Raw genomic sequence first — 9,978 nt, 5'->3', positions numbered from 1 at the left:
GAGGGATTAATTGGCATGACGACTAAATTGGGGAGAAAATGGGTTAAAAATAAATGGCAAATTTTAGTTAAATAAATAAATAAACATTTTTTATGGAATCTAAATGCTAAGATCCCAACCCCGTCCGGCTATGATCACTGGTGAACAAGGCCTGAACATCACCTGTCACCAGGCTGGCCTGCCACACTTTCCTTTGACCGGCTGTTTTTGCAGTACGTTGGATTGCCATCGTGTGGATTTGTTGGACTACTTTCCTACGGTATGTAGATTTACCATGTGGATTTTACCTTCCTATGTGCATTCACCGATTAATTCTTCTTTTCTTTTTTTGTTAACCTCATGTGGAGTATAGGCTAACACATAACACTGTACTTTAATACCGTTCTAGTGCTGTAGGCCTACCTCATGTACTGCACCTGCTTTGCACCTTATGTCTAACCTGTACATACCTGCTATGTTTGAACCTTTTGTCTAACCTCATGTATAACCTGCTACTTTAAGCACCTTCTGTCTAACCTCTGTAAATAACGACTACTTTTTAGGCTAGGTCTATACAAATGAACATTCGTTTTTTCTTTCGTTCTTTTTACCCATTTCTTTCCTATGGTTTCTCCTTTCTCTCCCTCTTTCTGCCCCCTCTGGAGCTTGCACAGCTTTCAGCCACTTCTTTACTCCTGTAAACCTGTGATGGTGACACTTTCCTAAAAGTAAATGTACTTAGATGCTTTACACCACTGTGTGTGTGTGTGTGCGTGTGCGTGTGCGTGTGTGTGTGTGTGTGTGTGTGTGTGTGTGTGTGTTATTCTGACAGTACTCATTGCTATAGTGTTTGTTCATTGACAGGAGTCTCCCCGCTCATGCTCTTTAGTAAACAGAATGCAGGAGAGAGAACTCACACAGGATACAGATTAAACAAGTGACATTGTAGGTGATGCACAAAGACGTGAGTAGAAAACAAGTTGGAACTGGAACACTATTAAAACGTTTAGGCTGCTAAATGGGTACTCTTTCCTGATTGGCTGAAATTTGCCACCCAACTGAAATTTATTTTCTGTTTATTAAATTGCTGGAGAGACGGGGAGACACCCCTGTTACTACTGCACAAACACACTAGCGGCGATTACTATCAGAATATAAAGCTTTAACCTTTTAACATAACACTTTTTTTTATATAAAAGAAATACAACTTACCCTAACTTTAGTGTTCTTCAGGAAGTAAACTCCTTCCCCATGCGCCCCACTCACTCTTTGGGTCTTGATCATAGAGTTATAATAGGGGGTCCCCAGCAAAAGTAGTTAATATAGCATCACAATAATTTTAACCACTTTATTTTATATAGAAAAATAGCAGTTATACAAGCTCATAGTGCACCACTTTGTGCTGCACTATGTGCTTGTATAGTAAAATCTGCTATTTTTGAAAATTTGTGAAATATGTGCATCTTTGATCATATATTTTTTTTAACTCAAATCTTTGCTTCTGGGGGTCACTGGAACAAAATATTTTTGAGATGGGGGTCAGCGGCCAAATACATATAATTTCGGGGGTCCGAAGTGGTTCTAAAAAGTTTTAGAACAACTGATATACTGTCGCAACATAAGGATTTAGAAGACATTTGTAGAATCGCCTCAGGTCTTAATGGGTTAACATACTCTGCCATGTAGATGGATCAAAATAGTATTATTATTTTTCTTTTAAACTTTGTTTATTGAATGTTCCACAGAAGCATTCAGCATCAGAAAGTCGGCACATGAACAGACACTTAAAATCTTCCTCCAGTGCAATCCATCAAATACAAAAAAAATCAGTAAACACATTGAATTATCACCCCAAAACATACAGGAAATACAGGTACAAAATAAAATAAAAACAGATTAAACCGATAAACACAGGCAGAACCAAACAAAAAAAGAATCTGTCAAACAGTACATATCCATGACACATTTAAAATCCGCAATACAGCACAACACCCCCACCACTGTGCCACAGCAAGCCCATCATATCAACGATCTACCAGACCTCACGTATCCCCAATCAGAGATGGATTCAAATTCTGGACAAATTGAAAGAATGGACCCCATACCTTCCCAAGCCACTCAATGAGAATCTTATCTCTTCTAATTTTAGACAGTGCAAGATGTCTCTTATCCAATGAGTGTGAGAGGGGGACGAAGGTGATTTCCAATTAATTAACTAATTTCCTGCCAATCGCGCTTAAATGCGTTCTATTAAATAGCGCACTTGTCCGCCAAATCGCATAAATGCGTTCTATTAAAAAAATTAGGCACGCTGTTTTAGGCACCGTAACACAGCTCTGGGATGATCCATCGTCAATGAGAGAAGAAGTATGTGGATGTGAGCTCATTCCAAAAAAAATCACTTCCGCCCGCCCTGACTATGGGATTTTCAGAAAATCTGCTGTTTTTTGCATTGAAAACCACTGTTTTCAGCGAGCCCCAGCCCCAAAATGGCTGATCGCGGTTGGAATGTTGTGGTCCGTCTGAATACACAGATCCCTCCTCTTACCCCTTCCCTCCGCCTTTTTTGTTTTTTTTGGAATACAATGTCGCCTCCACGGCGTTTCAAAATTCGTCGGATGAAGGTAATTACGCTGGCAAGGGGATAACAAACGATGTTTAATACCTTGGCGGTTATTGTGTTAAAATGAGTCTCCTTGCCAATAGAGTGACAAAAGCCAAAACATCCTTTTCCAGTTCAGAAAGCGAGGGCAGTGAGGGGAGAACCCCAAACAGTGCACCCAAAGGAGGAGGCTCCACCCTGCTCCCCACTATCCCTGATATAGAATGAAAGACCTCTGTCCAATATTTGTGCATAGAGGGGCAAAGGCAGAACATATGAATGAGGTCTGCCGGAGATCGTTGACATCTATCACAATCAGGAGATACAGTATCATAAATCCTTGACAACCGGGCCTTAGTGTAATAGATACGGTGTAATAGCTTACATTGAATGAGAGCATGCCTCGCGCAAATAGAGGACCCATGTACACGCCGCAGAATTGCATCCCAAACCTCTTCAGTTATTTCTTCCCCCAAGTCCACCTCCCAACGAGCTTTTATAGAGTTCAAGGACTCAGGCCGTAGACAACAGATCTCATCATAAATACATGAAATTGTACCCTCCACCAAAATAGTATTTTAAACACAAAAAAGTTAAATAGTGTGGCTTTAACTTCTTTTACATTCATGTTATTTACTTCATTGCATTTCAAACCTTTCAACTGCAAAGAGAGATATTTATTTCAAAGTACAAATGATTAGAAATGCAATTGTCTTCACTTGAATGGTTTGGAATTCAGGAATATGGATCTTTACAAAAAAAATTGTAAAGATGTAAAGAGTTTGTTGGTAACAAACTGCGATAAGGCTGTGAATTAAAGTGTTTCTGGCACATTAAACCCACCGGTAATTACATTATTTAGTTGTACGACCGCCTCGCCCTCAAAAGATAATGATTTTCAATTGAGAAACAGTAAGAGAACAACAAGAGAGGGACAGACAGCCAAACATGCTATCAGGTCCCTGATCAGTGATCTAGCCTGTTGTGCAGATGTGTTGTTATGCTGCACTTCTGACCTACATCTGGTAGACCAGCATCATTGCTGTCGGGCAAACATCTTTTATCTGTTACGAGTGAGTAGCAGCAATTAGGACCCAAATGGCAAGACCATGACAGTATCCTTATACATCGGCTTTTTATTTTATTCATAAATAATGCCCTATTCTATACTTCGTACAACAGTGTTTTGTAAAAAAATAATAATGAGAAAATAGCCGCATTACATTTAGCAGATCAGCTATTTTCACTGATTTTAAAAATGTCAGAATGCATTTAAAAATGTGACAATGTGGACTGGAAAACGGATGAAGACAGACAGACAGACAGACAGACAGACAGACAGACAGGGGCAACACCTGATTTCAAGCTACTTTCATAGCAAACAGGCATTGAGATTCATTTACAAACTGTTGAGAATGCATCACAACAACTGCAAGCAAACTTCTGTGGAATGCAGTTCAACTACAGCCTCCTCAGCACTGATGATTACATCATCAAATGCCAGATATGGATTTGTCAAACGTGATCATAGATAAAAATGCTAAACAATTAATAATCAACCAATGTACAATAGAAGACAATAACAACATCACATTTCTGCATGTGTGTAACAAAACAAAAGCAATTACAACCCACTTATAACTTGTAAATGGTAAAGTACTCTAATCTTTTGGTACAATAGAGTGTGTGTATAAAAACATACTGGACAGTTGCAATGTTGGCTGAAATAAATTTTAATTTGAAAATGCAGAACTACCCTGGCAAGTGGCAGTGCACATATCTTTTAATTAGTCTTCTCACCCTGGGCAAATTACATGCTGGGGGCGTGATCATTATGATAATTATCAGTCCATATTAAACCAAGTAGGGTTTTGTGTACTTTTGTAGGGTACTGTAAAATCAATAAAACCTGAACGTGTTGCAGATTAAGAACTTTTGCTATAGGGTGATCTGATGCGTCAGACATAACTGATTCATCTTGGGTCGATTCCCAGCTCTAGACCTGTGTTGCATCACGACCCTCCTCTCTGAAATCACCTTCCTCTCTCTCTTTGGTGTCCTGATATAATAAGTAAATGCTATAAATAATTTAACAACCTTTTTGGGTTGTATCTCACATAGAGTCAGATAATCTCAACCATTTCCACCCAATGCTGATGAGCCTCTTCATGTTCCTCTGGCAGGTTTGAACCAAACAGTAACGCAGCAATAACATTTCTTAATTCAGGGTTGATTTCATCCCTAATTATACTGATAAACTGTTCTCTCAAACGTGGATCAACTGATGGAACAGGTGTGCGCTTCACCTTCACTATAAACAAACAAAGAAATAGTGATAAAAATTACAACAGGAAAACATTTTGCCAGTATATAAAAATATAATAATAAAAATGATAGTATAATAAAAATTGCTAGTAGTATAGGCTACTTAAAAAACGTCTGTTAAAACAATTAAAACGTCTCACCCATCTTGATCAGCAGATTCATGCAACAACATAATCCAACGATGATAAGCGCCACGGCACCGAAACTAAGGACCATCATTGTAAGGTTTGGAAGTGAAATCCATTTCTCCGGGGCAACGACTTGGATGGTAATGCGGCTGCCATCAAGGGTGTGGCCATCTGCAATGGGAAAGAATAGATCATGTAAATAATGATGTATCCATCCAAATAATTATCAACACATCTGTGCAACAGTTTTAACCTGAAAAGCTCTCACCCCAGAAAGTTGAGAAGTTGTTATTTCGTGTCTGCACTGTACAGACATATTTCCTGTTTTGGTTGGTGAAGATCTCTGCAGTTCGTCTGAAGATCACAGCTCCATCTGCAGTTGGCAGCGGTCCAACCTGGTTCACCATGGGAGCCCCGTCTCCAGTCAGATAGACTTTCAGTGCTCTGTCAGTGCTTGTCACGTGACACCTCAGTGACACCTTTGCTGTGTTAGGAATGGGCTTTGCGAAGATGCGCACGTCTGCAAGACAAATACAATAGTAAAATGGAGTGATCAAGAAATAAACCAAGTGTCTGAGTGCAAACATGGACAAAATATATCTGTGGTTGGGAAGTGGTTGGGGAGACATAGGGGGAGCTCACACAGCAGCTTCAACCATATGACAACTCTTGGGTTTTCTGTGTGTGTGTGTGCGTGTGTGTGCGTGTGTGTGTGTGTGTGTGTGTGTGTGTGTGTGTGTGTGTGTGTGTGTGTGTGTGTGTGTGTGTGTGTGTGTGTGTGTGTGTGTGTGTGTGTGTGTGTGTGTGTGTGTGTGTGTGTGTGTGTGTGCGCATTTTCTCCAGACAGCACCTGAACTATGCTTGTCATTCTTACCTACCTGTATTTTGGTCTGTTGATGTTAATTTCATGCCCTGCATCATTGAGGGACATTGCTCCTTGAGAAAGTTACTAAATTCATGATTCCATTCTCTTTTGTTCCAGTTCTGTTCAACTGGGTTTGCAGATGGAGACTGGGACGTCCATTTGAGCGAGTCAGGTTCAAAGGTTAAGAACTCTATCCCACTCACAGCCCATTTTTCAAAAGCAGAGATGGTTCCATTAGTTGAATTGACACATCCACGCTGTCGCTGGATAACATCTACAAAACAAGATGACATTATCTATTCACCCCATGATTTTTGTACACAGTAACTATAGCTTGAATTACTGGATGGAATATAACTTGTTTTTGAGTAAAACACAGTAGCCTACAGTACACTGAAAAGTGTAATTATGTTATTTAAAAATCATTTAATACTGTCCTTCAAAAGTATTGTGTGATTTGTTATCAAAAAGTATTGTGTGATTTTTTATCAATAAAGGAATTTGACAACTCACCGACTGTTATGTTGACCAATTGTTGAATATCATTGAAAGAATAATACAAAAATGCATATGTTTTTTCACAAATTCCAAATAGTGTACTGTCTTTTTTGAAGCTGTCACAATACGAAACAGGGACTCCATCAAATAATATCTGCTCCCTAATATGCATTTGACCAAAAGCCACTTTAATCCCAAAAGAACGGAAATCCAAAGACCGGGAATCTGAAAAGGTAAGATTAGTACAATCATAACATCCGTGTTAAATAGTTCAGTTTAGACATCAACCACTTGGGATAAAGTACACGGTAAGCACAAATCTGGATTTCAAAGATTGTATTATTTTATAGTTTTTTATGGTACTAAGCTTAATTCACACTTATGAAACTGATTTTAGAAGCATATTTTTCAATCATCCATAAATAAAAATGATCAACAATAGTAATTATGTTGCACACTCACCTGTTGACGCTAAACCCGAAATAAAAAATAGTATCCACATCATTTATTTTTCATCATTTTTTTCTTGCTTTCCTGAATTTCCCAAAAGACAGAAACAAGGTCCAATGTTAGCTTCCATTTCAGTGGAAAATAGAAGCAAAATGGAAGAAAAATAAGCATTTTATTGCATTTGATTACATAATGTGAAGTTCCATGGACCCTTGTCATACAGGTGCAAGTGGCTGAAACATCTTTTTATATTACCTGTCAATAATAGAGGGAATACATGTGTTTGTTCCCAGACTGTTACCTACATAAATGTTTCTCGTTACATTGGAACTCAAGTGCTCATTATTACAAATACAATTTAATATACGTTGTTATCCAGAGTTACAAAGTGCCAGATCGGAGCAAGTGGCATGAACACTATAGACAACAAAAAACAGGGTTAATGCTCACAGAAGTAGATTGTAAAGAAAACAATTACCCCAGCTACAAAGTAGCTAGGTGTCAAAACAACAAGAATCAAAACTGCATACAGCAAACAAATAATTTAACCGAGCCTGACGCATTTAAAGATATGACAAACATGTATTTTTGGCTGACAAACAAGGAAGAACACAAACAATGAAAACATAATCAAGTCACATAGATTCACTTTCAGTTAGACAAAACACACATTTAGCCTGAAGAAATACAGGGCTCTCATGGAGTAAAGTCATTTACCCCGAAGTCATTTGGACCATTATACCAAATAACTGTAGTGGTGGATCTCATAGTCAAGACATTATGGAGTAATGTTCATCGTAATTAAAGTTGCAACATTTCTCTCTATCAAGCCGTAAGATCCTCCCTTGCATACAGTACTTTCCCCATCACAGTCTGAAACTACTAATGAGTCAATGGGCAATAGAACACAGTGTTCATTATGCAATGGACAGAATTGTTATTGACTTGTGGGCATCTTACATTTAATTGACTTAAAGGACAACTTAGTTTTTTTACAACCAAGGTTTATATTTTAGCTTGTAATTAAAGTAAATAAAAGATGAGTGTTATTTTTTTTTCATTTACTGCTTTCTATAGTTTTAGCAATTTTAGCGATATTTTTACAGTGGGCGGGGGCATTCTGTCCGGTGGCTAAATATGCCTTTTTTACACAATAAAAAAGGTCCTGTGGTATTTGATGGCCAGATGTGAGTTATTGGGGGCTAGAAGAGCTACTGTAAATAATAATAAAGAAAACGCCGGGTTATTGTGTAAAAAAAGACATATCTAGCCACCGGACAGAATGCCCCCACCCACTGTAAAAAAAGATCGCTAAACTATAGAAAGCAGTAAATTAAAATGTTTTAACACTCATCTTTTATTTACTTTAATTACAATCTAAAACATAAACCTTGGTTGTAAAAAAACAAAGTTGTCCTTTAAGTTATACTGTGAAGGAACAGCCCAGCATTCTATTTAAGCGATGAACTGAACATTCTTAGGTTTTAAAGATCAATCATCCATGAAAACAATACAGGCCCCAAATATAGGTATTGTTTTGTCGAGCCTTTGGGGTGCCATGTCATTATTCCGACCTCTCCATACTCCAACCTCCCATAATTCCGAAAAATGCCCATATTACCGACATCCCATAGGTCTGACATGCCGTTTTCTCGACTATATTAAACCCATAATCCCGAAATCCCAATGTTCCGATCGTGCCATTTAAAACCCATAATTCCGCCATCCTATAATATTCCGACCATGGAGTGCCTCGTGCGCACACGGCAGCACCAGTGGTGCACGACGCAGTCTCTCCAATTATTATCATCATATAGCTTAATCATCATAACCTGTATTTGTTTAAATATGCAGGTAGCCAAACGTAGGGCAACTCTAGGCCTGTCAACTTCATTGAAACAAATAGCCTACAGCAGATACTCCATACATTATTATTGTTTACTGTTAATATTATTATTAATTATTATTATTATTATTATTATTATTATTATTATCCTATATTAGTATTATTGTTATTATTGCTATTATTGATAGTATTGCTAATATTGCTAATATTGCTATTATTATGTATTATGTATTATGTATTATGTATTATTATTGTTATCATCATCATTATTATTGTTATTGTTATTATTATGTATTAACACAAACCAACCGTTTTTGTTCTCTCTCTCTCCTCCCTGTTTCGGTCTATGAGCGGTGTCTGTGTCATGCACAAAAAGAACATATTTACAAGCTATCAACACTGTGCGATGTACAGGAAGCTTGTAGATCTGTTCTTTTTAAGCATGCCCCACTGCGCAAAGTTATGACGTATGCTATGCAGGTCTGGGGTCCGTGTGTGGCTCAAAAATACTTTCAACACTTGGAAGTATTTATACTTTGTTATACGACAGGGTCGCGCACCGAAAATAGACGATCTACAAGCTCACAACATTGCACCATCGTAGTTTGGCAGTGAAGTCATTTTCACTAGAAATAGCCGATTATGTCAATAGAAGAACGGCCTGTATGGCCGGCACGTGCAGTGGGGTAAAGTAACTAAGTACATTTACTCAAGTCTTATTGAGTTAGGCAGACTCTGCATTGTACTTGTGTACAAATACTTCCCACAATGAGCTGCTCGCAGCATTCTTGGTTCAGGACTGAGGTTAATTAAAATTTGACTTGGTAGAGTAAGCCCATAACCTGTTTGCACATGTAGAATAATGAAAAGGAATCCTGCACACTTACAGTAAATGCTCCTAAATAGCTTTTCCATCCAGCATATTCATCAGGTCCTTGTTAGTGATCCACACGGCCCTAGGAAGTCCAGTGAACGGTGTCCATGTGGTGGACTGTATGTAAAACATCTAGAGTTCTAAAACCAGCTGATCTCAGGACACCGTATAAAGCCTGCACCCTTGTGGGTGTAACCTTGGTTTAATATCGCTTTATCTGTAGAACTGCACACACTGCACATACCAGGGCAAACTTTTAAAGGGCTGCTGAGCAACATTCTAGCATTCATGCATCAATTCATTGTTTGACTTTATCCCAGCTTGCTTTTGGAAGTCAAGTTGATAGTTATACCTTTAGAAATTATATTGGTTGAAGATGAGATGAGAAACAAAAAATGTATTATAATTTAG

General features: G+C 38.2%; 1 protein-coding gene across 3 annotated transcripts; it reads right to left on the bottom strand.

Moving 5' to 3' along the window:
- Nucleotides 1-1,749: 1,749 nt before the first annotated feature.
- Nucleotides 1,750-9,695, bottom strand: LOC308074608 (uncharacterized protein). 3 transcript variants are annotated; one of them, XM_080414114.1, is made up of 7 exons: nt 9,581-9,695; nt 6,860-6,931; nt 6,413-6,622; nt 5,913-6,173; nt 5,303-5,554; nt 5,047-5,205; nt 1,750-4,892 (listed from the first exon to the last, which is right to left on the bottom strand). In XM_080414114.1, exons 2-7 carry the CDS (start codon nt 6,900-6,902, stop codon nt 4,705-4,707), a joined length of 1,113 nt encoding a protein of 370 aa, XP_080270240.1. In that variant the 5' UTR covers nt 6,903-6,931; nt 9,581-9,695; the 3' UTR covers nt 1,750-4,704. The 3 variants fall into 3 exon arrangements, with proteins under 3 accessions (XP_080270240.1, XP_080270241.1, XP_080270242.1); XM_080414115.1 differs by having other exon boundaries at nt 6,860-6,922; nt 9,581-9,688; XM_080414116.1 differs by having other exon boundaries at nt 6,860-6,926; nt 9,575-9,623.
- Between the last annotated feature and the right edge of the window lie 283 nt (nt 9,696-9,978).

Source organism: Gymnoscopelus braueri (genome assembly GCF_963280865.1).
Source record: "Gymnoscopelus braueri genome assembly, chromosome: 19".
Lineage (NCBI taxonomy): Eukaryota > Metazoa > Chordata > Actinopteri > Myctophiformes > Myctophidae > Gymnoscopelus > Gymnoscopelus braueri.
The sequence above is the reverse complement of the archived record's forward strand: the minus strand, read 5'-3'. Positions and strand labels throughout refer to the sequence as shown.

Bases quoted from the DNA above. Each gene is read 5' to 3' on its own strand.
- LOC308074608 (XM_080414114.1), bottom strand. From the start codon at position 6,902: ATGATGTGGATACTATTTTTTATTTCGGGTTTAGCGTCAACAG. The intron at 5,206-5,302 runs GTGAGAGCTTTT...TTCCCATTGCAG, and splicing joins CAACTTCTCAACTTTCTGGG to ATGGCCACACCCTTGATGGC. The intron at 4,893-5,046 runs GTGAGACGTTTT...GTTTGTTTATAG, and splicing joins GAATCTGCTGATCAAGATGG to TGAAGGTGAAGCGCACACCT.